The sequence below is a fragment of the Labrus bergylta genome, chromosome 1 (genome assembly GCF_963930695.1).
Source record: "Labrus bergylta chromosome 1, fLabBer1.1, whole genome shotgun sequence".
Classification (NCBI taxonomy): domain Eukaryota; kingdom Metazoa; phylum Chordata; class Actinopteri; order Labriformes; family Labridae; genus Labrus; species Labrus bergylta.
Genome location: NC_089195.1, coordinates 14,188,563 through 14,215,893, shown reverse-complemented (window position 1 = coordinate 14,215,893; position 27,331 = coordinate 14,188,563). Strand labels below are relative to the sequence as shown.

General features: G+C 41.8%; 2 protein-coding genes across 3 annotated transcripts in view; one reads left to right on the top strand and one right to left on the bottom strand.

The window, feature by feature from the left end:
* Positions 1–1,025: 1,025 nt before the first annotated feature.
* Positions 1,026–8,749, bottom strand: LOC109989068 (beta-2-glycoprotein 1). The gene is made up of 8 exons (XM_020640679.3): positions 8,590–8,749; positions 8,085–8,264; positions 6,111–6,207; positions 5,943–6,019; positions 5,284–5,469; positions 4,082–4,261; positions 2,054–2,251; positions 1,026–1,223 (listed from the first exon to the last, which is right to left on the bottom strand). The coding sequence occupies exons 1-8, from the start codon at positions 8,663–8,665 to the stop codon at positions 1,114–1,116; spliced, it is 1,104 nt and encodes a 367-aa protein (XP_020496335.1). The 5' UTR covers positions 8,666–8,749; the 3' UTR covers positions 1,026–1,113.
* A 5,094-nt stretch (positions 8,750–13,843) lies between these two features.
* The window catches only part of prkcaa (protein kinase C, alpha, a), a 159,809-nt gene continuing 146,321 nt past the window's right edge, over positions 13,844–27,331 (top strand). The window contains exons 1-2 of one of the 2 annotated variants that reach the window (XM_065954545.1): positions 13,844–14,201; positions 17,707–17,738. In XM_065954545.1, coding sequence (XP_065810617.1) covers positions 14,035–14,201; positions 17,707–17,738 — 199 coding nt within the window. In that variant the 5' untranslated portion in view covers positions 13,844–14,034. The remainder of the gene's footprint in view (positions 14,202–17,706; positions 17,739–27,331) is intronic. The other variant, XM_020640661.3, reaches the window with a different exon arrangement.

Genomic DNA, 27,331 nt, shown 5'->3' with positions numbered 1-27,331 from the left:
ACATCTGGATGTGTTTTTCTATTTTTTTTTATTGATTGATTCTAGTGGAAGCATCTGAATGTTTGCAGCACTTTGTGTCCAAGACAAATTTCCTCAAGGGGACAAGAAAGTGTAATCACATCGTATCAGAACTCTGTTATGCCTTTGTTTCTACCTCCAAAGACGGTACACAGGGAGAATCTCTTTGTCCCTCCATTAGTGTCAGTGACATTCAGATTGAAACGTCACAGGGAAGTGAATAAATCGCGGCTTGAAACTACAGTTTGAACAGGGCAAGGAGCATCATGGGTCGTAAAAAAGGTCATGTCAGTAGATATATAAAAATGCGTTATAAAGTATTATTCAATAGTTAGAGCTGTCCATGGGTAGCTTTCTACAGTGAAAGCTATACATCATTTATTTGTAATATGCTTAAAGGTCACATATTATGCTAAATACACTTCACCATGTTTTTCTAACACTAATATGTGTCCCTAGTCTGTGTACAAACCCCCAATCATGAGAAAAGACCATCCTCTCTGTCTTTTTCCTGCTCCACTTTTCAGAAAATGTGTGATCAAACAGACCGTTTGGAGATTTTCCCTTCATGACATCACAAAGGGCAGTAACCCCTCCACCAGGTGGGTGACACTCCCACAGCTAGGTGTTTGTTCTGCCCTCTGAGTCTTCCTTCTCACCATAAACAATAGGACATGGAGCAAGAAAGCCCAAGACACCCAAGCCCTTCCAGAGAGGGGGCGTGGTCAAACACAGCTCATTTACATTTAAAGGTACAGACACAGAAAGAGCCTGTTCTGAGCAGGGCTGAAATAGAGGGGTTTATAGGCATGATCAAATACAGGATCAGAGTGGATTTAGAACAAAAAACTTCACAGACATGTTTTTGTAGACCTCTAAGACTTATATAAACTGGTTGAAGAGGAGGAGAATATGTGAGCTTTAATACTTACAGTCTTATCATACCTACAGTGTGATAATTAAAACTTTTCCTTTATTACTAAAAATGACAGACAAAATCAAACATGTAAAACATTTAGACAGATTTATTATTATTGATGCCAATAATTCCTATCCTGCCGGTGCACATGGTGTTTCAGGTCACTCTCTGCAGAGTCACACAGGTGTTCCAGGGCTTGTGGGACTTGCAGGGGGTGAAGTGACACACATTTGGATTTCTGATGGAAGACTTTTGGCCTTCAATGTGTATTCCACCCTGCCGGGTTCTAAAGAATAAAGAAAAAAGGCAGATTTATTACCGTAATCATAAAATGTACGACTGCATGGAGGCATCATGGGTCATCTGCAGTCCACCTGACAGAGAGAGAAAAGTGAAGTACTGCTACGAGAGAATGTACATGAGTATATACTATTTTCAAATCTTTTTATAAACATCGGAGACCACGGACATGAGCACAGTTTCAATCGATATTTAACAATATAATCCTCCAACATCCACCACTAAACAATTCCGCGAGACCACACACCTGTTTGAAAACGATGCGTGTTACCATAGTTAGGCGCATAGCTGACATGATTGACAGGTATGTTACGGTTCGTCAAGAGGCTTAAAACCCGCCACAACTTCGGCTTTAAATCCTGTCGTTAGGTTGGCTGAAAGTCAGGCTGAGACAGGATTTCCAACATGGCGGCTGCTGCCGATTAGCCTCCAGTACCCCCTGCCGTAACAAATGGCTGACGTGACTCAGGCTTCATCTGTTCATATTTAAAGTCTATGGTTCTGCCCTAATATACATCAAATATCCAGGACTCCTACTTGTCTAATTTTTGCTCCAATCCCAAATTAGATTTACATGACACAGTCTTTCAGTAAAAATACTATAATCCCCTCTTACTTTAAATCAAAAAGGAGATAATTATCATTTTATCAAGGATTTATTTCCTAGCTCTTGAAGCTGTTCAGGTTTGAGTTTTGCGTCAATTCAGGTGCTAAAGAACTTGTTTTCTGTTAAAACCATTGCTTTGCAGTCAGTGTTGAATACATTTGACAGACTTTGTAAACTGAAGAGGTTTGAAAGACATTTAATGTGCTCACCCTCAAAGCATTCTGGGATGGAGAGGGTCCCGTCGTTACAGGTGCTGGCCACAGGGTAGCCACACCTGTCGGCTTTGTTCAGACAGTAGAAGGCCACGTGTTCTCCATGGAGGACTTGGTTTGGTTTCAGGTCTGCGATCCACAGCTTCCTGGCATTGTAGAAGATACGACCTCTTTTGATGTTAACCGTGCAGGGCGCTGTGTGGGGAAAAAACAGAGCATGTTTATACCAGACGATGGGAAGATACTAGGCAGTTTATTGTTTATTTTGTAAACCAATTAGGGACCTCAGTCTCAGATTAAAGCTGTCAGATTGGATCAAATTTTCAAATCTATCGTCTGTCTTCGCCACGCAGAGTTTGTAAGTGGTAAATGGACTTTTTATTTAATCTTTATTTAACCAGGTAAATAACCCATTGAGATCAGGATCTCTTTCACAAGGGTGACCTGGCAAGAGGGCAGCAGCACACGTCATAAAATAAGTTAAGAGAGAACAACAATTTACAATGTGCAAATTGATTTACAGATAAAGTGCAGAATCTTGATCACAGATTACAATTCAGAAACAAAGGCACTTTCCAATTGTCTCGCGTTTTTTATCTTTTAAGATTGAGCCAAAGGCTTCAAGTGAAATGAGATCCTCCATTTTCAAGTCATTTTGGAGAAAGTTCCATGAGGTGGGAGCAGCAAAACTAAACGCTTTTTTCCTGAGCTCAGTGCGGACACAAGGCACAGACAGTTTAAAGACATCAGAGGAATGCAAGCCATAGTGGCTTCTGGTTCTTTGAAGGTATGAACATAAATAAGAAGGCACCAAACCAAGAAGAGCTTTATAAATAAGCTTCAGCCAGTGTATATGCCTGCGCACCTTCAAAGATGGCCAATCTGAGTTAGTGTACAGGTCACAGTGATGAGTGAAGCGTCTACCAGTCAAAAATCTCAACGCACAGTGATAGACGGTATGGAAAGACTGTAAACCTTTGGCCGAGGCACCCACTCCATAATCCAACAAAGTAAGAAAGGTTGATGAAACAAGAAGTTTCTTTGTTCTGAGGGAAAAGCAGAATTTATTTCTGTAATAAAATCCCAACTTCACCTTAAGTTTAGAGGCCAAATTGGCAATATGTGATATGTAGCTTTCGACAACCTTGATTTCATTTCCTTGACAAGTTAAAATCAATGGGACATTTGTTGTTTCTCCACGTAAATGTGAAAACAACATGAGCTTTGTTTTATCAGTGTTTATGACTGGACAGCATTGAAAGCTGACTGCAGAAACTCAAAAGCTTGTGCAACAGATGCTGAGCAACAATAGATGATAGTGTCATCAGCATAAAAGTGATACATGGCATTTAACAAATTTTCACACATGTTATTGATATAAACGATTTGAGCTTGTTTGACGCTTTTCTAGTCTTCCAATTAATCAAAGTGTTTTTACACCACAGGCACACCTACACATTCACACACTGATGGTAGAGGCTGCTGTGTAAAGTGACCATCAGAATTAGCTAATCCCATTCAGACGCATTCATATACCACTGACGAAGCAGCGTGAGCAATTTGGGGTTAAGTGTCTTGCCCAAGGACACATTGGACATATGGCTGCAGGAGCTGGGGATTGAACCCTCAACCATTGAGTTGAGAGACAACTGACTCTACCACTGAGCCACAGCCGCCCCTAATCCTGTCATCCTGCTAGAGACTGGTATGATAGTTGAGCTCTCAGCCTATTGTAACGTTGATAGTTGTGAGGATGCCGACTGTTCTTGCGGTTAGGACGGTTCCCATCAGTGACGAAGCACTCAATAGATTAAAGCCATAACATGACAGACTGCCTCTCTCTCCATTTTATACTGGTGTTTTGGACCCACTGCCATTTAGGATGCAGCCCACTTAGATGAAGCAAGGTAGCCTATTAAAAGTGCATCTTGTATACTCAATTTTAGGGTAAATCTAGAAAAAGACAAAGATAAAACTACAAACTCAAATGTATCCTGAGGTCCATTTATCACATGCATGACTCACCCCTGCAAACTGGCTTAGCAGACCAGTTTCCTGTGTTTTGGCAGAAGGTCTCAGCCTCACCGTCCAGAACATAGTGCTCATTGCAGGCGTATTTAACCTTCTCCTTGTAGCCATGAGGTCTGATCACGGCAAAGGTCATGAAACCATTAGGAATGCCTCTGGGACTGGAGCAGCTCACCTCTGGGAGGAAAATAAACAGGTTAAAAATGCAGGACAAAGACTTACTCAGGAAAAGATGAACAGGTAGGTTTTGAGGGGTGGATTATAAAATTGCGCAAGGGTTAAAAATAAAAGCAACACATCTCCACATTTAACTCTAAAATGTTTTTAAAAATGTGTTGTGAGTATTTAAATGTGACTCTTTAAACACATTTAAAGCAATAATTGTGAACTTTGTCATATTAAAGGAGCAATATGTAACTCTGACACCCAGTGTTTAAAATGGGTACTGCAGTCCAAATTCAAAACGTTGGAATTGGAGAGCTGTCTCCCCCCGCCCCCTTCTCTCTAGAGTTGATGCTCACGCAGGTTGCCATGTGGTGGACCCTGAAGCTTCAGTGTTTAGCCAGCTCTGCATCGGTCTGTAAACCTTTCTGCGTTCTAACCTCTCTCCATTTTTCAAAAGCATCTCCAATATTGATCCTAGTTTGAGCATGTTTCTGCTCGTGGAGTTTATTAGAAACATGCAGAGGCTTTTTAGGTCAGGTACAATCACTTCTATCTGAACCAGTTCTCTTGCCCGCTTCCATCGCTGCAACACCTGTTGGTTTGACCTGATAACTGCTCTCATATCTGTCAAACCGAGGGGCTTCCAAAACGGCCGTGTGGGGGTGCCTTAAAAACGCCTTCCTTCTCTGGTCCAAATAAATCCAGAGCATTCAGGACCAGAATCTAAAGTTAGAAGGAGGATATACTGGCTGCTGCATTGTTGTCAGAGGAGCCAGCACTTCAACATAGCATGTTTCCTTAATGTCTGATCATATAGTTACTATCATTTCAGTCACTATCATTTCAGTCACTAAATATCTTACTTGACAAAGTTCACAAATATTACTCTAAGTTTGATGTGATTCACCCTAATATTTTGAAATGTTTTATACCTACAAATGTTTTATGTAGAGAAATGTTGTTATTTTTAGCATGCATAGCTTCATGAAAGCCCCATGAAAGATGGCTCAGGAATACTGAGAATAAGGATTTACCTCGGCACACTGGTGGCTCAGTCGCACTCCCATCAGCCATGCAGGACCCCCTCTCATAACTTGGTGCCTTCGGTGGGTTACACTCGTACGTCCAGCCAAGCCCGTACATGGTGGTGGTCCCGGTAAGGGGCTTATCATGGACAACTCTTCCATCTCTGGGTGGCTGGGGCAGCGGACAATTCACAGCTGGAAGAGGACAAAAGATGACAATTGAGCCAGACTGACATGATCTTTTATCAATTCACACAAACCTATGCAGAACTGTTATTAGTGCAGCTTTTTGAGGCCACAAAATGAGCTCTTTTGAGTAAAATCCCCAATAGACAAGGTGGTTATCATGCAGTGCCTCAATGTTTCAATCAGAAATCTGAGTAAATTGGAGTAAACTGCTGGATTCGCTTATCCCATGCGAATGCGCCCCACCAAACACAGACGTTGGGGGTCAAATCCCAAATTACCAGAGGTCCCAAGGTAAAACTAATCCTGTGTGAAAAAGGCTTAAGACTGGATCATAAACTGCTTTATATGTAGCTTTTTGTTCCAGGGGTTTCATTTTAGTCGGGGTATTCTATTGATTTAATAAAACAAGACAAATCCATTACAAACAGAAATCAGCTCCCTAATTATAAGTATTGGTCCTGGCTTTGATGTTTCAGTACCTTTGCAGAGAGGCGGCGGGTTGCTCCAGGTGCCGTCATGTAAACAGCTGCTCTTATTGGCTCCTATCATGACATACCTGTCAAAAAGAAAGTTCAAATTATGCTGAGATGCATCCCTATATAAAGACCTTCTTAACACACCTGTTTGGAAATATAATGATCCTTTACCCATCATCACAAGTGAAGTTGAGCATGGTCTTAAATGGAGCTTCGGTCATCCCCATGGCTAACGGCTGCAGAGGACGAGGGATCGGGCACATCTTAGCTACGAAAAGAAAAAATCATGAAAACATTCAACTGAATTTGAATAATTTGTAGGATATTAAAGGAAGAATGTGACTTTTTGATCCAGTGGATGTCACCCTTGAGCACCAGCATTAAACCAAAACAAACCGCTGCTTTGCCACACCTCCACTTTTATGAAGCCTCCGCTCTCCTCCAGCGACACGCCTCCAACCCCGCTTCAGTCTCGGCCGCACAAAGGACTTATGAATTGAACGCACCATAATTAAAAACCACTAAGCACAAGAGACAGACAAAATTGTCCTTTGCTCGACTTTGGTTAGCTCGTAGCTTCATATTGCACATGAATTGACACAGAATTACCGTGAGCTAAAAACACTTACTTGACATCCAAATAATCAGTGAGTATATTCTTCTTCTTTTCTCTAGCCTTTGACTACAACAGCTTTATACTCAAGGCCGTCCCGTCCATGTAAACATGATGTAAACACGACTCTCACAACAACACAACCGAGGTGACTCGAGCTTCTCACTCATTGTAGACAGTCATGACTCAGAGACACATTTACACAGGATAGACTTGCTTTATGATATATTTATGTGTAAAATGTCCCACATTCTTCCTTTACTCATCAGCTGATCATTCGTTGTATGAGGAGCCATTATGTGTATTTTAATCTGTTGATTTTTTGTTATGTTTTGCCTCTTAAATGGGTTTGATATAATTTCCGGTAATTTGCAATTGGCGTCGTTTGCCCTTGTTTTACCTGTTCAGTTGTCTAGTGGGAGGCTAGTCAAAGAGGGTGGGAGTGGGTTTGAATACTTTCTGTTGACCGTCACCGTCATCAAGGCTGGATTAACCATTGGGGTAACAAGGCAATTTCCCAGGGGCCTGAGATCTGTAAGGGGCCCAGGGCAGTAAGTGCATCAGAAAAAAAAAACAGGTTGGATCTCACTCAACTTCAGCCTCTCAGCTGGTGCTACAGCAGCTTTTCACACAGTGCCACTGCCATCATAACCCTTCTCTGATTCTGTGGTAGTGGGGGCTAAAGTGATTTCGGAGGGGAACTTGAAAGTTGCTGCCCAGGAGCACGTTGTTGTGTTAATTTGGTACTGATCATCATCATCACTGTCTGTAAATAATCTCATCTTTTGGACTTTTGTTCAGAGTTATTTTTTCACTCTTTTGTTTAATAAATCATAAAAAACTATCTGGACTATGATTTTACTTTTGTTAGGAACGGGTTGCAGTCCACTTCGTCTCTGTGCGGAGTTCTTCCATCTTAGCCGCCACAATAAGGAGAATGATGAGGCTGCCTTTTTTATGAATACACTCAGTTTCTGACACAATCAGAGTCCTGATGTGGAGCTGAAGATGACTCTTCAGTTATTTGTTAAACTTTTACTAAAGAATATTTCACAAGATGCTCCTTGTTCATCATGTTAGTGCAGGCAGGAGGCTGCTCGCCTGATACTAACATTTCAAATAATTGTAATATTAGGCCAACCTTTTACTCAAAACAATCCCGACTGAATTCACATAATCAATCACAGGACATATAGAGACAGACAACCAGCCCCACTCACATTCACACAGACAGTTTAGAGCTAACGAGCATGTCTTTGGACCCTGGATGGAAGCCGAAGCACCCGAAACAGAACCAATGCTTACACAGGGAGAACAAACTCCACACAGAGAGGCTCCTGTCCGACTGGGATTCGAACCAAGAAACTCCTCGCGGTGAGGCAACAGTGCTACAACTGCACCACTGCCAAAGAAAAGACCAGTGAATAAATAAATAAAGGAAATGACTAACAATCCCTGTTTTCCTGTGTGCTGCAATTGGTTTCCAAATGCACCCTGTTAGAAAAGTAGATTTCAACCCTCTGAAAACTCACGGGTGCACACCAGGTCTGACTGAGTCCACTCTCCCGTGGGGGAGCAGTTCAGCCTTCGAGGGGTCGTTGTCGATGGAAGATACCCCTGCGCACATGTGAGGGTCACCTCATCACCGATCTCGTACACAAGTTTCAGGGTCAACTCGTCGATCCCGTCGGTGACAGGAGGACGGCCACATACTGGTGAAGTAGCACAAATGTTATTATAAGGGGAAGGGTTCACAGGAATAGAGTTCACATTTTGCAGGTGAAAACTAAATGTATCAAAGAACTGTAAACAAGTTTCCATGGTCCATTGTAACATTTAAAAATTAAAGTTGTGCATGCTCGCTTTATATGGAACATCATCAATCAAGTTCAGAAGGGGCAAAGATACAAAACAATTAAATGCATACAGTTACCAATTACAAGTCTGACAGAAATATTTGCCACACATCATCAAAAACCACCTCAGAATCGTTCTCAGGCACAAATCCAAAGAAGTGACTCAGCGGCTCCATTTTACCTTTCTTGGATGTCACAGCCGTATACAAAGCGAGCTGGCACAGAAGCAGCAATGCAAAACCTGGAGCCATCTTCATGGAAGTGAAGTGCTCTCACTGTCTCTTACATAAAGTTGGAGAAGGGTCCATCACAAGGGCTTCTGGTTGAACTGCCCCCCCCCCACCCCCCGATAGCCTGATAACCAATCAGATGTTGACGACAGCGCCTATTGATCATGCATATAAGTCTGAACTCCTGCCTGTTTATTTTAAGTTAACCAAAACCTGGACACACACACTCTCTTTTTAGATAAACAGCACTTTAACCGTATTTTGCCTTAAACCACTAATGCTCAAAGCTATTATGAAACACAATGATTGTATCAGCATGCAATAGGTCATACTCTCAGATCTCAGTGCAGAGATATAACCATTGGTTTTATGCAATGCCAAACAAAGTCAAATGATTTGGTTATGAGTGACAAAGCAATGTGTCTGCATCGGTTGATCGATGGGATTCACTGTTTGAATGAAATGTAAATATGACAGGCAGCTAAAGCTAAAAACTCTCTCTATCTCTACTGTTTTTTGTTTTTTTAAGTCTTGGCTGTTTTAAATAAGCTAACCCTAACCCAGAGACACAGGATTTCAGGGAACAGCACATCTTGTTTATCTAACCTGATTTAATTTGCAAATATTTGTCCTCGGTCAGTGAACCTGAAGGAGCTGCCTGTGAGCTGATTCAAACAGCAGGAGCTGAGGTTGGCTGGAAGGGGTCCAGTTGAAGACAAAGCCTGAAATAAGTTCGTTTCCAAACGTGCACATTTTGCATTTGTCTAGAAAAGTTCTGGAGAGACCGCTCTGGGGCATCAGTAGCTCAAGAGGTATTTGGCTTTGGAACCGGAGGGTTGCTGGTTCAAAGCCTGGTGGGGACCAAAATATGGAAGTTGGTCTGGTAGCTGTGGAGGTTCCAGGGCTCTTCCCAAAGACTGTCAAGATGCCCTTGAGCAAGGCACTGAACCCCCAACAGCTCTGCTGCGCTCTCTATGTACCAATGTGTAGCAGCCCCACTCTGACATCTCTCCACTCGTGCCTGTTTGTGTGTGCATGTATTTCGGACCTGTGTGTGGGAAGAATGTCTCTGAATGTGTAAACCAGAATTTCCCTCTGGGATTAATAGAGTATGTAAAATTAAAAATGTTTTGTTCACATCTGCACCTGACAGGAGACAGGAGACTTTTCTTGTTGAGTAACAGTTATATGTCTGTTAAATTGGATACTGGACCGAGGTGTGAGAGCCGGGGTCTGGTGTCTGGTTTTCAGTTTCTCCAGTCTTCAGAGCCAGAGGCAGTGTAACAGAGGTGAGGTCTTGGGAGCTGGGCGTTTGAATATTGACATCTTGTAGCATGAAAATAATGGTACAAATCATGACACTGTGAATATATGCTGTGGAAAATGTAAAAAAATTTTTTAAAAAGTCCCATGATATGAAAAATACATGTTCCTGGTTTTAATGGCGTTCTCTGTTGTGATTGGTTCTTTCCCGTTTCAGTAAGAATCACATCAGGACACCGCAGTTAGATACTCTCTGAGTTTTTGTTTCGTGGGGACTTTAATCTCGGAGGTTTCAGGCATCTTAAATAACAATATGGCAATAACCAATCTTAATCCTGATGATCTGTTTTGCTTTTGTAGGTCTTAAAGAGGCACCAATATTAATTTAAGCCTGTTTCATTACCAGCTGAAAACTTCTCACTGTAGCTTTAAGCTGAATGTGTAACACAAAATAAATGCAATCAATAGAAACAGCTAAAATGTGTAATACACCTTTGCTCCACACGATGACGCCCCCTTCTTAATTTCCTGACTCGGGACTCGGGGTCTCCTCCTCCCTCTCTCTCTCTCGCTCTCTCTCTCTCTCTCTCGCTCTCTCACCCTCTCTCTGTCCCCCCCCCCCCCCCCCCCCCCCCCCCCTCTCTCTCTCTCTCTCTCTCTCTCTCTCTCTCTCTCTCTCTCTCTCTCTCTCCGGCTGTGTGACATCAGCAGCAGTGAAAAAGGCAGGGAGCGGAGCGGAGCGGAGCAGCGTCAAGTTACACGATTTTACACAATCCATGAAGAGGAAATAGGTTTAAGGATATAAAACTAATCCAAAAGGGCAAATCTTGTGAAAAAAAATATTCCCTTGTATTTTGTAGTACAAGGATATGCAATTTAATCTTTTTAATCTGATACAGACTTTAAAGAGGAAATTAGGAGACCTTGCGTATGACCTAAAAGGTTGATGATATAATCTATTAGAATCCCTGTAGCAGATTAAGTATGCAGAAATGTTTCATCGGTCGTTATGATGATTTCAAAGATCGCTTTGTGTTGCTTTCATGTTTTGTGTGACAATAAGGGTATCATGAACCCCTCTGTGGCTGCACTGATATAAAAAGCTGCACCGATCCAGGAGTTCACAGAGGACAAGAAAACCTGATTGATGGCATTTTCAATCATTTCAGATTATATCACAGTTATTAATCCAACTTCTATTTCATCAGGAGAAGCAGCAGAGAGCAAACACAGTCCTGAAATGAATCCTAACCTCATGAAAAGGTTTTGGTGGGATGTTAAGACATGCTGTTTCATCTTCTCATGTTGGAGACTATTGATATATTATATTGATACACAAAAACTCCCTGCTTAAAGTTAACATAGAAACGTATAGCGTTTAAGTCATAGCCCTGGAAAAATATGTTTATTTACAGGGCTGTGGCTATGTGGTGTATTACTTTAGGTGATTTCATACATGCACTGCTGAAAATGCCCAGAAAATGTCAGGACAGTCCGCCACTGAAGTCTTCCTGACTTGCATGTTCGCACATGTAGGCTACAGAAGCAATTTGCGAGCGTGTAATAAATAGAAGGCTTCCTTTTTTTCTGAATTTACAAGATGTTTGTCTTGTAATTACGAGTTGCGAGGTGCTTGCGTTCCTCTACCCAATGTCTGATCACAGCGGGGTTTACGTCTGACTGTAAAGATCTGAGATGCCTGTGCAAAGTCCACAAAGTAATAACAATACAATATGTTATCTAAAGACATACCCATGTTTTAAACTACAATAAAACTGGGTTAAACTCAGCAGTTTGGGAACTTTAGTGATTTAAATTAGAGCTTCTGTTGAGGTTTTGAGGAACAGGTGTCCGGTTCATTCAGAAAAACAGGACAGGAAGTTATTTATTCTATTCAAACTTCACTCGTAAGTCCAAGACAATTATGTCATTTATTCAGAAAAAGATAGTTATTATGAGGGGAAGGATTTGTATTTCCTCATGTGAATACAATAGACCTCCACTCGCCTCACAGTGGGAGAGTTATTCTGTCAGCCAGGAGAGGGAGGAGGAAGATCCTAAGAAAGGACTGCATTACAAACAAAGACACGATGTGCACCGATGGCCTAATGGTAAGTTCCTGTTGTCCTCTAGGTGGGTGGACTGGGTTCGAATCCAACCTGTGACTCCCTACCTGCACATCATTCCCCTCTCTCTCTCTCCCCGATTCCTGACTCTTTCAACTATGATAATAACTTTATTTATATAACACTTTTTAAAAACACAGGTTTACAAAGTGCTTTGACAAACAGCAAAAACAAGAACAAAGCAAACTAAACCAAACACAGAAGAACATAACAAATGCAAAATACTAAATAAATAAAATTCAACAGAAAAGAATCCATAGTGCACGATACCCAACAGACATATATAATCCAACCATCACAAGAACCATCACAAGAACCATCATAAGAACCCAGGAAAAGCAAGAACCCAACAACACGAGCTGAGACCAAGAGGACCAAAGATTTAAAAAGATGTAAGAAACTAAAAGAGCTAAAAGCAAATAAAAAGATAACAGCAATAAGAAGGAGCAGTAAAAGAAATAGAAAAAAGTGATTAAATTATGAAAAAAAACAATAATATTAATAAAAATAAAAAGTATATATAAATATAAAACATAAATAGACAAAGTAAGTAAGATAGCAAATTACCAAGTTAAAACATAAGAGGAGTTAAGATAAGAGCATAAATAAAAGGACAGTAAGAAGTAAAAGAAGATAAAAATAGTAAAACCAGTAAGAGAAGACATTAAGAAGTCGACATCACATCAAAGCAAGTCTGTAAAAGTATGTTTTAAGAAGGGATTTAAAAGAATTGAGGGAATCTGCAAGTCTTATCTCCTCAGGGAGGTCGTTCCACAGTCGAGGGGCCCTGACTGAAAAGGCCCGGTCACCTTTAGTTTTAAGTCTTGACTTTGGGACGACCAGGAGGCTCCCACCCGAGGATCTAAGACTGCGGGCTGGCTCATATGGTGTCAGTAGCTCTGTTATATAGCTTGGAGCCAGTCCCGTCTGTGCTTTAAAAGTAATGAGTAAAATCTTAAAATCGATTCTAAAACGTACAGGAAGCCAGTGTAATGAAGCTAAAATTGGAGTGATGTGATGTTGTCTGTTACAACCAGTAAGACGGCTAGCTGCTGCATTTTGGACTAGCTGGAGGCGAGACAGTGACTTATTTGTGATTCCAGAAAAGAGGGAGTTACGGTAGTCAAGTCGGGAGAAAATGAGGGCGTGGATGATCTTTTCAAGGTCTCGTTGGGTTAATATTGTTTTAATTTTGGTGAGATTGCAATCAAATGTTATTCCTAGATTTCTGGCGGTGGGTTGGACATTGGCGAATAAGGGACCGAGGCTGCTCTTTGAAATATGAGTGGAGTTTGGCGGGTTGAATACTATGATTTCAGATTCAGAATTGTTCAGTTGGAGAAAGTTTTGTGCCCTCCAGCAGTTGATATCGTTTAGACAGTTTCTGACAGCAGCGAGGCTCCTAGCGTCCTCAGGTCTCAAAGGAAGGTAAATCTGTGTGAAGGCACAAAAAGAACAAAAATAAACCTTATCCTGAAACCTTCTGCGTTCACACATGCAGCTCACCCTGAACTTTTCAGGAAGCATTTATCCATAAAAGCTCAAAAGGCAGGGAAAAAGTTGCAGTTTTGGAATAATTCATTAAAAAAATATATTATTTCTTTCATTATGGGTGTTAATATCACAGTGAAATAAGTGTCCTCCTCCTCCGGGTCACAAGGAACTTGCAACATTTTTTTTTACAGGTTTAAAAAGCCTCCTGCAAAAATTGACATGAAAGAATTGAAAACAAATCAACTTTTATTTTGAAGGTGAGCCGGATGTAGTGGTTTCTCGTTGTGTGTAGCTTGCCGTGTGTCACGGAGCTGTCAGTGGACCAGTTGTATCAACAGGCAGGGAAAGCCCTCACACAGTAAGTACAGTGTCTCCGCGCTGAGGGCTGCGCCTCCACACGGACTGAAAACCGCTCCCTGTCAGCGACGTGAAGCTTTAGCACGGGTTTGTTTTGAAAGCTGTAGCACGGGTTAGTTTTGACGCTTTGGCACGGGTTCATTCTGAGGGGGGGACATGGCTGATGTGACTTCTAACGAGTCGTCCACCGCGGACGTAGCGAACAGGTTTGCTCGCAAAGGTGCTCTGAGGCAAAAGAACGTCCACGAGGTGAAGAACCACAAATTCATAGCCCGCTTCTTCAGGCAGCCGACTTTCTGCAGCCACTGCACCGACTTCATCTGGTGAGTCCTCCGTCTCCCACCTCCGCCCCCCAACCCCCCTAACCCCCCTCCTCCTCCTCCTTGCTGCTGCCTGTTGCATATTGTGGACAACTTCAGTGCTCGATGATGATGTAACTTTGGGACAACTTTTCCTGCTCAATCCTGCCATCTCTACACTCCTGACAGACTCTGTTACACATTACAGTGAGATATCATGGGTGTCCCGAAGTTGTCAGCAGTTTCCTGTCAAATATCACTCCAGGAGCCCCAGGCAGTCGAGTCTAGTTTTCCTCCATAGCAGTCCCACATGGGTGGAGTTTTGCTGCTGTTTATATAATTAGTGAAGCAGTGGAACTGATACATGTCCGCAGGAGAGATGGGGTGACTTGTATGAAAGGGTTGTTATTTTTTTTCCTGCAAAATTCCCTGACATGAAAGCACACATTTGATCTTTTTGTTGTTGTTGTTGGGGGGGGGGGGGCAAGTCTGTCTGTCTGTCTGTCTGTAGTTGGAGAATCCCAGGACCCCTGCATGAGCAAATTACTCAAATGTTGCATTTACATTCACTCACAGGATTCTGTTTGTGTTATGTTATGTTATACATGCAGGTTAAAATATCTCAACCAGTAAGGACACCTCGAAGTCAGCCTGCTTCCTCACAGTGGACATTAGGGTTGTCCAAAGATTCGATACGATGATACTTTTTAACCGCCGACCTCGCGATTTAAAACCATACAGTCTGCGTTGTTGTGATGCTCGATACTAGTGAGAGAACTTTAGTACCTACGGCTCTGCGGCAGAAATGTGTTGATGCTGTGTTAATTTAACACAGCATAAACTGTATCGATATCTTACTCTTCATCTCAATATAGGCTACATAATAAACTCGATATATCGTCCAGCCCTAATTTGTACCAAACGATTGAGCTAAAGTCACCTAAAAACAAAGAACATGGCAGTGTACATTATGTGTTATGTTTTGTCAGCTCTTGACTTTTCCGTCATTAACCCTTTCAGCGATACCTCAGCGCACTACACACGTCTTCCTCCACCTTTAGCTCAGCTGTTCAGACCTGCAGCCGACGAAAGAGACAACACATTCAATCCAAACTTGTAAATGCTTGCAGAGACCGACATCCCTGCGGATAATACGCCTACTGTCAAGTACCTTTAACAGCCGCACATAAAAGATCTGACCTATACCTGTTAAGTCGTTCATTGGTCCCTGATTGAAACGTTACTGCTGTAGAGTCCCTCTGTGATTGGACCCTGTTTAGATATGAAACAGCCTCTCCTTCCTGGCACATTGTTTCGATTTGAAAGCCGAGCAGAATATTTCTTTTTTTTTTACCGCCCGCTGAGGACTGTGCAGAGCTGCACACTTGCTTGATTTTTAGCAGGAAATTCAGCAGTTCACGGGCACCCTGAGGTGAGCCCATATGTTGACAGTATTTTCACCTGCACTGCAGATAAACGGCTCCACATGTGCACATGGTGTTCAGTTTAAAAAAAAAAAAAAAAAACACTTGAGGTGGGCAGTGGCTGTCAGAGATGCAGAGAAAGTGTTGCCCTAATGTTGCAGTTCTTTCTCATTAAACATGTAAGCATTCAGGCTTCTTTTAGCTGAAGGGTCATTTCAGATGTTTAGGTGAGACAGTGAAAGGAGTAAACCTGCCGACAGTTTGCTCTAAGTCTCCTTTACTGCTGCATGCTGGGAGTTCTCAGGTCGCTCTTTCCTGCTGCTGACTTCTAACCCTGACAGTTTTACAGTGTAACCTCTGACCTTTACCAAACACACCGCCTCAGCAGAGCTTGCTCTCCACTTGACAAAACAACTTGTTGCTCTGCTGCATACGTTCAAGAAGGTTTTGCTCTTTGTGTATTTCTAGTCCTCAGTGTTTATCTCAGTTTTACAAAACAAACAAGAATACATTAAACTGGGATTTGATATTCACAATTATACTCAATTATTCTCAAAATATGAATATTTCAGTGTGTTTCTGTATTTCAGACAGACTTGTCCAGCATAAAAAAAAAATCAACAGGGATCTGGTTGTCAGAGCTGCTTGGATTATCTTCAGACTGAATCACAGCCGTGCTGATATTCAGTGGGACGTCACTCCCTCTCGTGATGTTCCTGAAGTGTCCACAGACGGCCGTTTTTTTATTAGCTGGCAGCGCCCATTGTCAAAACCAATGTTGTTCAGTATTCACTGATGCTCTTTTACACAACTGAAGTTCCTAACGGATAAATAAAGTTATTTGAAGTTGAAGTTTTAGCTTTTACCGTCCTGAGAGCTAAATCGCCCTCGACGTTAGCCGTCGCTGCACTCTACAATTCTACAATTCACTTAGCAGACGCTTTTATCCAAAGCGACGCACATCAGAGAGTAAGTACAACACAAGCAAGGATCTAGAAAAAAAGGGAACAATGTCAGTAAGAGCAAACAAGCTTTGAGTCTCATTGGACACACAGGTGCTGACAGGAAGTGACCAGAGGCAAAGCACAACATTGACAGCAGTTCTTGAGCGCTCTAATCAGTATAGAAACCATCTTATAAGTCATCGTTATCAAACAAAAACAATCGTCACAACCATCATCATCATCAATAATATGGAGACCATCATCATTAAGTTAGTAGGTGTTCATGAAAGAGCTGGGTCTTTAGCTTTTTCTTAAAGGTACAGAGGGACTCTGCAGATCGAATTTATTGGTCTCTCTCAGTTGAAAACAACGTCACGCTCGTCAATGTCACTTCTCTCTCACTGACCAATCAAAATGCTGCTGCTGATACCAGGACATGACTCCTTCACCCGGAGGTTGCGGGCGCTGCCGTCTGAGGACGCAGGCCCTACATGAATCATTTGAAACCTACAAAGCCTTAGGGATGTCATGATGCCAGATCTATAAACCGTACTTCTGATAATCAAACAATATTGATACCTGATTTATTACCAAGGCAACGACAACAGAACATGTAGGCGCCTGATTTAGTTTAATTTCATTTTTTTAATGAACAAATATGACAAGCAAACTCCTGCACACTGAATCGGCCTGAATCGTCATCACAAAGGTTGAAGCTCTTTGTTGTGTTTATATCAGGAGATGAAGTAGCACCAGCAGCTTGTTCCTTCATCTGAGTGAAGTGCACTGACCCAGCTCGTGGAAAATGGAGCCAAGAAGTGTCCACACACTTTTCTTCATAATGCCTAACGTTCTTAAATATTGATTTCATCGTTTTGATTTGGGATTATTGCAAAAGATGCTTCCAGCCGAGTATTAAAAATGGAGAGTGCTTCAGTGCTGTTGTTCAGAAGTGAGGGATGTACATTATGCAACACCCGGTCCCTGTGTACGAGTGTATCTGTGCAGGTGTGAAAGGATTCACTCTGTGTGTGTGTGTGTGTGTGTGTGTGTGTGTGTGTGTGTGTGTGTGTGTGTGTGTGTATGTGTGTGTGTGTGTGTGTGTGTGTGTGTGTAAGAACGTAAAACAGAAACTTAACTCGGCTCGCTTTGTTTTCACAGGGGGTTTGGAAAGCAAGGATTCCAGTGCCAAGGTAAGAACAAACTTTCCAGACTCTTTCCCACATTATGAGCACTGGAGAAATATCAATATAAGACAACATGACAAAAATCATACACAAAATAAATGACCATCCCAGTTGTTTTGGCACATCCTTCCATCATACATGTTGTCTGAAGGTCCATCATTTCCATGCACCAAAATGAAAACCGCTCCTATGACATTATGCTAAGCTACAGTTGGCGTTGTGATGTCGTGGTCATCCTGCAGCCTGAAGGCAGTGAGCTACAATGACACCGTTTTTCATTTCTCTACACTGTGCTGCATGTTAGCAGCGGTGAACTGCTGTGGGGTTTGCTGTTAGTTTCTGATATTACGAGTTAATTCTTTTCACATCTCTGACGCTCAACGAGTTATTCTTCTCAGCTTGTGGCACGGTGCTGAATTAGATTAAAAAAGTTGTTTTCATGCTGACATCGCTGTTTAATGTGCTGTTTCAAACAGTTTCAAATCAGTAAAGTACTTCCTGTTGAGTGAAGTTCACTTTGAGAAAACTCGTGATATTTTGCCGGAGGAGCTTTATGCGTCGCACGCGGGCTGCACGGACACCTAAAGAGGGAACAATTGAATCAAGCTGATTTTGTTGCTAACGCTCGCTTGTGTTGCTTGCTGTGAGGACACGGTGTCAGGTTTCATCGTGTTGATGTGTAAACTGCTCCGCCTGTCAAAGTCTGACTCTAACACAGAGTGCCCAGGTAGCAGTGCAGGAATCAGGGATGCTGTTAGGTAACCGTCCTGCTTCGTTTACACTTTCCAATCTAAAAACAGACACTACACACTGTCCATGCTTTACAGGGTCGCACCTCATTTTACAGAGCGATGCTTTGTGAACAACAAAATGTTTTCCTGCATATAAACTTATGACGAAGAAGAAGAATAGGGACACAGTAAACAAAAGGGAGCCTTTAGGGTCGCATCGGGACCCTTGGCACACCAACAGAAGGGTACCAAAAAAGTAGGATGGTACGGATCCCTTATTTTGGTACCATTCCCAACTTTGGAAACGCCGATGAATTGGTACCGTACTGAACTGGACTGGACTGGACTGCTTGGTGGAAACATACCAGAAAAAGGGGGACGGCTTCTGGATTTCCCACTTTTGCACGTTTTACTTCAGGTGTAATTTTATCAGAAAGTCGGCAAAAGTAGCCGAAAGATGCAGAACGTTCCCATGACGAGTGGATTTTTGCTTTTTGTGTAAGTTTAAAGTAATATCTCGAGTGTTGTGGAGGTCTTGTTTGGAGGCACTCAATGGATTTCTTCCTCTTGTGTTTTTCAGACATCAGATGACTGTCTGTCTCTCTCTGTCTGTTAGAGACTTCAAATAAACACATTACCACTCACAGTGTTTTATCTCTGTCATTCAGAAGCTCCTCCCTCGAGAGCACCAGAGACTCTGAAACAAAAAGAGGTCTTAACTGAATCATTACTCATCATACTGATACACCTAGAAGGGTTATAGTGGGCTGTGTGTCTGGGAAATGTTTGCTCATAGGAACACAAATATTAGCAAATGTCTTTATGTTCAATTTACAACCGACGCCTACACTCATTCTAAGTCAGCCCAAGGTGTCGGCATGTTGACAGCTGAACATGTTTTTGCATAACCTGACATTATCGTCTGCGCGTTCTGCAGCCCCCCTCATTGCTTTCACAGCAACTTGTCACAATGTCGTCCCGCCTCAGTGTCACCGCGGCGGCTTCTGATACAGGAGGTGATAAAATGATTAGAGGCGGCGCTCTGGATGGTTTTTCTCTTCTGCATCAAACATTCAGACGGCAGAGGACCGATTACTCCCGTCAGAATCCAGACACTCCTTCCTCCTCCATCATAAATCTGCGCCTGGATCTGCTAAATAAATAATGTGTGCCTCGCCAAGAGGAAGGTGATTGGTTACTCTGCAGCTATTCAGAGAGGGAAAGGTCCCCGCTTTATGATATCTGTTTAGCCATCAATTATTAAACTAAAGCTTCTGTAAAATGAGGGTCAGGTCCTCCAGCAGAGACAGTCACTCTCACAGTCACCGCGTGGAAATGACAAAGTGATGAATTGCAGAGTGACATTTCTGTAACTAGACTGACATTTAATTCTCAGCCTGGAAAGTGTTTCTAAGAATAGGGCGGGCTGCACAGCATAACAGCTCCTTTATCGTTGAGATTGTACGTCATATATGACCGCTCATTGAATGTCAGTGCTTGTTTGGTTATTTCAAAGAACATTTTGGAGTTAGACTGAGGGTTGTTTCACACTAGGGACTGGGTACACTTGACCCCAAAGTCTTAATTTTATTAGTGTGAACACAAACGTACTGGACTTGGGTTCTGTGTCTGAGTCCGCTTGAAGAGGTGGTCTCGGGCACAAACGTGTACCTGAGATTTAAACGCAACCGTACTCAAACAAGGAAGTGGACCGCTATATGATGTCATTCCCAACGCGACCTCCTGCCCCTCCAAAAGAAAGGCACAAACTGCTTTATGGATTATACATCATTTAAGTACGCCTTTTCCACGTTCCACTCACCTGAGCAACATCTCTGGTCAGGTATGCTCTGCTCGTGTTCCTACCACGAGCGAGGTTTTGTCTGTGACACAATCACAGACTGACACATCTCCTTTATTGTTCATCTCAGATGCAGCGCCAGGATATGAATTTGTCTGAGCCTGAAGAACTTACAGCTGGTGCCTTTCCTTATACCATTTTCTATTATTTTAATGATATTTCACTAAAACATTCACAACTGCAAATTTCCACAACACTACCCAGCACTTTGTTTTTGTTTCTGTATTATCCATTTTTTTTATTTTTAGGGCCTACACAGGGTGTGAGGACCCTCTTGGAATACCCTCTTGGGTATTTTGGCCTCACTGTTGTACAGGGAAGTGGAGATGTGTCATCCATTTTTAAATGCAATCAATGGTTGCAACACATTCCATTTCTCTGACTTTGTTTGTTGAAGCTAAACCTTATTTTGGTGCAAGTGAAAAAACATATCTGCATGCCCTAAACAGTGAAACATTAGAGCCATGTTAGTCTTTGGGAAACAAACACGCCCGTCAGTAACCACCGTCCTAGATTGTATCAGCTTTGTGAACCATCACTGTGCTGTCAGCTGGATACTTTTCCTCAGGAGTCTTGTTTCACGGCTCTGTGCTGTGCAGCAGGGTGTCTCAAATCACCGTTGAGTCGTCATTGTTATACAGAAGAGCAATTTGTAGCCATGTCACTCAGCAGCTTCACTGTTCAGAGTGACATCCTCACACTTTGGGTTTTGGTTTTACATTTAGGTTTGAGGGTTGGTGTGAACCTCTTCTCTGACCTGTTTCACATTAATTCAGCTGGCGACACATTCATATTGAGGCCGCGGTCTCCTGCTGGCTTTACTTAAATGTTTTGGGGTCAAGTGCTTTTTATAAAAGCACTTGTAAATGCAGACACTCAGTGCAGAGAGTGTTATTATAACATCTCAGTCTTTGCTTAGGATTTGTTCACATGTACATGGCCATGAGTCATCATTGATAATTTGTGCCATATGAGTGTGTTAGAGCATTGCCACACAAACCTGTACTTAACTCAAGTATGTGTGTAAATATAAGCACCACTCTGACTGTGCTTACACACCAAAGACTGTATAAAACATGGACATAGTCTCTGTGATGTCATCCATTAGTTTCTGAATTATAGTTTTGTAGCCCAGTGATGGCAATGGCATTCACTATATAGAAAATACTGTCTATAAACTAACTTTCTGTCAACGTAGCAACAGGCAAAAAGGTGGAGCTGAGGGGGATCTTAAGCTTCCTGACAAACAGCTACAACACACAGACCTCAACTCAGCCACGCCCCATATTATGCATAACTCGTATCCTTCATAAAATAAAAATGGATGAGTTATAAATAAATTCACCTCAATTAACACAGTGATTGCTGTGTCAACTGACAAAGACATGAGATATTTAAACTAAATTTGAATTTTGAACCAGGCTGTAAACATGTTTAATTCTGCGGTGAAAATGGACACTTTAACATGAGTGTGTATGGGACTAATGGGGCTATTGCAGCAAGCCTCAAGTGGACGCTCGAGGAACTGCAGCTTTTTTTTATTTTTTTTGCATTGGCTTAATTTTTCAACACCAAAGGTTGCTCTGATTAGCGTAGAATGGTAGAATAGTGAAATCATTACCTGTGTCACAGCATGCATTAAGCTCATCCATGTTTAGGGTTTCTCTTAATAACGAGAACTTGAATTAGTAATGAAACAGACTCGTTTACTAAGACTAAGACTTTAAAAGACATCGGTGACAGTAGTGCCAAGGGTCAAGTTGCCTCTTTGGAAGATATGGCATGCCAAACGCTCTGAACGTGTTTTCAGAGAGAGCAACAAGATGTTTGGCGATAGCAAAGAGTGGCGTTGATGCAAAAAAAAAGAAACCTGAACAAGCAAAAGAATACTGCTTAAGAACATGCCAGAAAAAACATGTTACACTACCCAGGGAACGGAAAGCAAATTGAATAAATTGTGGAACCCCTTCCTGAAATTCTTTGAGAGACCCACTACTGTCATATCTGAGTAGCCTATTACTGTGTTTTAGTTATTTTATTTTATTTCCTTATTTTTCTTGATATGATTTATTTATTTTTGTAAAGTTCTTTATTTTTATTATTTTTATTTTCTTTCTTTCTTTCTTTCTTTCTTTCTTTCTTTCTTTCTTTCTTTCTCTTCCAAGTATTTTGTTGGGTGGGTGGTGGGGGGTAGTTTGGGGTGTGTTACTGCATCCTATATACCAACATAACTCTTAAATGCAACTCGGCTTCCTTTAGAGTTCGCAGGAAGGACTGCCCTTATCTGTACAGATGTGTTCATTGTTGACCTTGACCTTTTATTATTCAGAATGTGACTTCTAGGTACAGCTGTGGTTGTTTGTTGTCTGGATTAGGCTAGTCTGTTAATCATCATTTCTGTTAAGAGTGGGTGGGGGGAAGAAAATAAAGATATTTCCCTGTACAGTAAAAGCTATTTTCTGTTATTATCTTTCAATAAAAAGACATTTGAAAGAAAGAACATTGCCAGATGAACCAACACTGATTAAGTACTGATGTGCTTACAACCATAAAAACACTTGTATGTTCTCTCCAACACCCATACACACTGTTTATAAATGAGGGCCCAGGAATTCTGCCAAACACTGACGTTTCTTACATGGTGTTAATGGTCGTTGTTCTCTGCCACTGTAAGCTAAATCACAAACATTAGTACAATCCCACAGTGTTGATCCAGTTTCACTCTTTTAATAACAAGCTTTTTGGTCCATATATTGGACCATATTCCATTTCTGGAAGAATAAAAAGGATTTCCCAGTGTTGTACAAAGTCGTAAAAAGTCTCACTTCCTCCTCCATACACTGCTTCCTGGATCTTTACTATAAATCCGATGCAGTCGATAGATTTGTTTTCACTTAATTGTCTTTCCTGAGGCGGACCTCTAACCCCCTCGCCCGATTAGACCTTTATTGGCAGGCTGTAGATACTGATTTCCCCCGAGGCTTCCCAATGTTCCCTGATTCACACCAGGAGAAGCTAATAGTTTTTGCTGTTGCCCCTCAAGACAGGAGGATACTAAATGTAAAGCTGAACAAGCGAGGGCATGCACAGTTCTAAAGTGATGAATGTTTTGACCCCGTTTTGATCCCTGCTTCGACCCCTGTTAGGACTAATAGCTCATGCTTATTGTAAATGTGTTGACCTGCTTAAGAAAACAATGAATCTGTAAAGATACATTTCAATATTAGGCAGCAGTAGCTCAGTCTGAGAACCTGAGGATTACCGGTTCAAGTGTCAAAATCTGGAAACTGGAAATAGGTCTGGTAACTGGAGAGGTGCCAGTCCACTTCCTGAGCAGTGCAGAGGTGCCCTTGAGCAAGGCACTGACGCCCCCCTCCAGCTCCAGAATTTCCCCTCATTAGCTTAACAAAGTACATAACCCTCATCTTCTTTTTTTACAACTTGAACTAACCAGTTCAACCAGCCCTGCCTCTCTGTTGGTCCGTTGGTTCTTCTTGTTTGATCTATCAGAGCAACAATTTCAACCTCTAAATCCCATCAATGTACAGACTCTTTGTTTACCCTGTGCTGCTCTGTGTTTGGACGGTACTCTGAATATCCTTGTGCACATCCGCCACCGTGTCGTCCCAATAAGGCCTCTGTTGACAGTCCATGGAAAAGTAAACTCAGGTATCCACGCTCCCTGCCTATACTGGCTGCTGCATGCGCTCTATACGGTTACTTCATCTCATTGTTATTTTAGCTCGCTCCTATAGCAACATTCACATCATTGCACTGTGTTCACACAAATCTAACCACAGGCTGAGAACCATTATGTATGTTTAAAGTGTTAACGACAGACTATAAATCATTCAACTGTGTTGTTAAATGTCAAATGCCTAACAGGCAGCCGCACCAAAACAAAAACACCAAACCATCATTTCTCTTCATTGATGCATTAGTTTGAGTTAGTTCTCTTTGGGGAGCAGGGGCGTTACTCCACTTATAATGAAATAATAATTTTTTCATATGAGACCTGAGAGTTTATTAAAATTCCAACCCCAGGTGGCCTGAAATGAATCCCACTGATGTGAGCCTCAGTGAGTAATACCGGAAATCTTGTGTTTCTTTGCAGGGAAATCAGGAGTTTTTTCCAATTTTGCCTTAATGAGACAAAATATTTTTGTCATAGTCATGCCGCTGGGTCCTTGTGATGTAATAGCAACATGTAGAAAACTAGAAACTTTGAAGTCACAGTGCAACAGAAATCTTATCATTTCTGTTCGTGCCCCTTCTGACTCATGCAGAAAATCGATTTCACTGTCAAATTTTGTGAACTCCATTGTTTGACCTCCTCAATCTGTTTTCTAAAGTTTTGTATTTAATCACACACAAATATGAAGAAGCGATACACACTTCAAACATAAGATGCCAGAGCCCCAGCATGGTTTTTAGGGGTGTTACAAGATGATTTTTTACGGGCGCGCATGTGGACTCGCGGTTAGGTCGCGCTCCTTGTACGGAGGCAATGGTCCTCCAAGACGACGGCCCGGGTCTGACTCCAACCTGTGGCTTTCCCCACTCTCTCTTCCTGGTAAGGCAAACACACTTCTACAGGTTGTGACCAGTGAAAGTGTTTGATATTCTGGACTTTACTTTAGCGCCCCATTTCTTTGATAGCGATCCAAGCCCACACATACCAATTTACTCCGCTCTTAAATGTTCAAATCAGTTACCAATTCAAATTGGTTTATCTGTACATCTCTATCGTTTCTGTCATGACAGCCTTAATACTAACGAAGGCAATGGTCCTCCAAGCAGACGGCCCAGGTCAATTCCGGCCCTGTGGCCCTTTTCCCCACATGTCATTCCCCACTCAGAGACTTCTGGAGTTTCTTTTCCTCATATGAAGCCCACATGACTTGATTTCTGAGATGGAGAACTTGTTGTTTATTAAACCCTCAGTAATAATTTCCCTTTCATCATTTGGTTGTCTAAGAAGTCATTTTAGGTAGTTATGGTTCTTGATGGAGACATGAAAGCCTTTTTTGTTCTGTGGCACTGGGACTCTGTTTGAAAGTAAAAATAATACAAAGCAACAGATTGAATGCTAACAGTGTTGATGCTAAGGGCTGAATTTCGTCCTTCGTCTTTCTTTCTACTTGAAAAGATTCCGGTGGAACAAAGGAGATCAGTTTCCTGAGCTTGTGCGAGGTTTTCCTCATGGCTGAGCTTCCGGGGGTTAAAAAGTCCAAACTGCTTTTTCCTTTAAACAGTTTGGGCCTCGTTGAGATGAACAAGGTACGAGATGTAGAGCTCTTCTGAGTAGAGAGGAGTGTGTGTGTTTAGGAGGCAGAGAGGGAAGAGGGCAGAGTTCAACATAGGCTATATTTAAAGCCGCTCCTCAGCCTCCAGAAGAGACACACGGCTAAGCATAGAGCCTGTCGACTCTGTTTACAGGAGGACGCTCTCTCAGTCTTTAGATGGACACGATCACATAACGTCTTTATGAAGAGAGACACATGCTGAGTGTCAAGTCCTGCAGATGTTAACAAGTTCTAGACCTGACGTATACAGTATGTTTCAACCTTTTAGTACATTTCAGTTACTTATTGCTTATGCTATTATGCTGAAATTAACATTTTAATTTCTAAAAATTGCATTAATCAACGTGCTATCTTGTCCCTTTAGGCACACCGTAGTAAAGCAACATAGCATCTCCCTGTAGCCACAGTGATGAATAAGAACGAAACCTCTGGCTCATTTCACTTTAAAAAGTCTGAAGTAATATCACCTTGTGACCTCAAACATTTCACTTTTTTTTACTCTTACTGGTGTGTTCCATTTACTCCGTAACTCGGATCTCAGAGCTGGGAATGATGTAACACCTGAGTTAACCGCGTTCCAGTTGCAAGTTGGCCCATCAACATGGAGGCCTCCAGGAGTCAGCTAAGTTTAGTCAGCTAATACTAATTAAGCTTGTTATGAAAAACTGAGGACCATCACCAACTCAACCCGATGACAGTGAAGTATCAAACGACTGAAAAAGGATCCTGTGCGACTTTTAATCGCTGATATAACCAAATAACGTCCCTCTACATTGGTCCTTTTCCTTTTGACTGTTAAATCCGTCCGTCACACATAAAGGGAATAACGTGTTCTCCTCAGAGACAGCAGTCATTGGTATCAGTTCTGTGATTGACCCCTTTTAAAGAGCAGTGATCAGGACGCTGACCCAGTGCCCGGAGAGATATGATCCATCTGACAGAAACCTCTATAATAACTCTGTATACTGTAATAACTCCAGTAAATCCCCTTCAGTAAAACCTCTTAGTCCTAAAGCCTCCCCAGCTGGAAGATGGTCACCCCCATGGATTCATGCTCGCCATAGAGAGGAGTTAAAACAACTTTTTATTATTCAATTCAGCACCTTATCCGATCCAGAGGCACCATTTATTTCACCATGAAACCAACTGTATCAGGATCAAGAGTGACAAATATTTAGATACCGTAAAACTTGAATGAATAGCCCGGGCTTTTATTTCTATTTAAAGTCTATAAAAGGACCCTGCCTTTATTTAAGACAGACATCGCTACGAGACGGGCCTTTAATTATTTTCAAACAAACTCAATCACAGCAAAGATGGGAAGGTAAAAAAAATGTAAATTTTAAATTTACACCAGATAGAATATTTAACATGACATAACGTGCATAAAATGGATATCGATAAACACATTACAAATCACTTATTGGATGTTGCTTTGTAGGACAGCCTATCCATACCAACCTGCTGCACTGCTGGGAGAGACCCTCGTCAATATCATTTAGCAACTAATCAAACCTATTTGGGTCCTCTAACTGAGACCTAGCTGTATTTGTCAAAAACTAGCAGAAACACCAGGAAAGTAAAAAAAAAAAAAAAGGATTGGGCCTTAAATTGGGATTGGCACCAGGAAACCAATTTGGTGGAATAGTTTAGTTCTTTTTCCTTCTTCTATTTCATTCTTCATACTTGGATACAAACTAT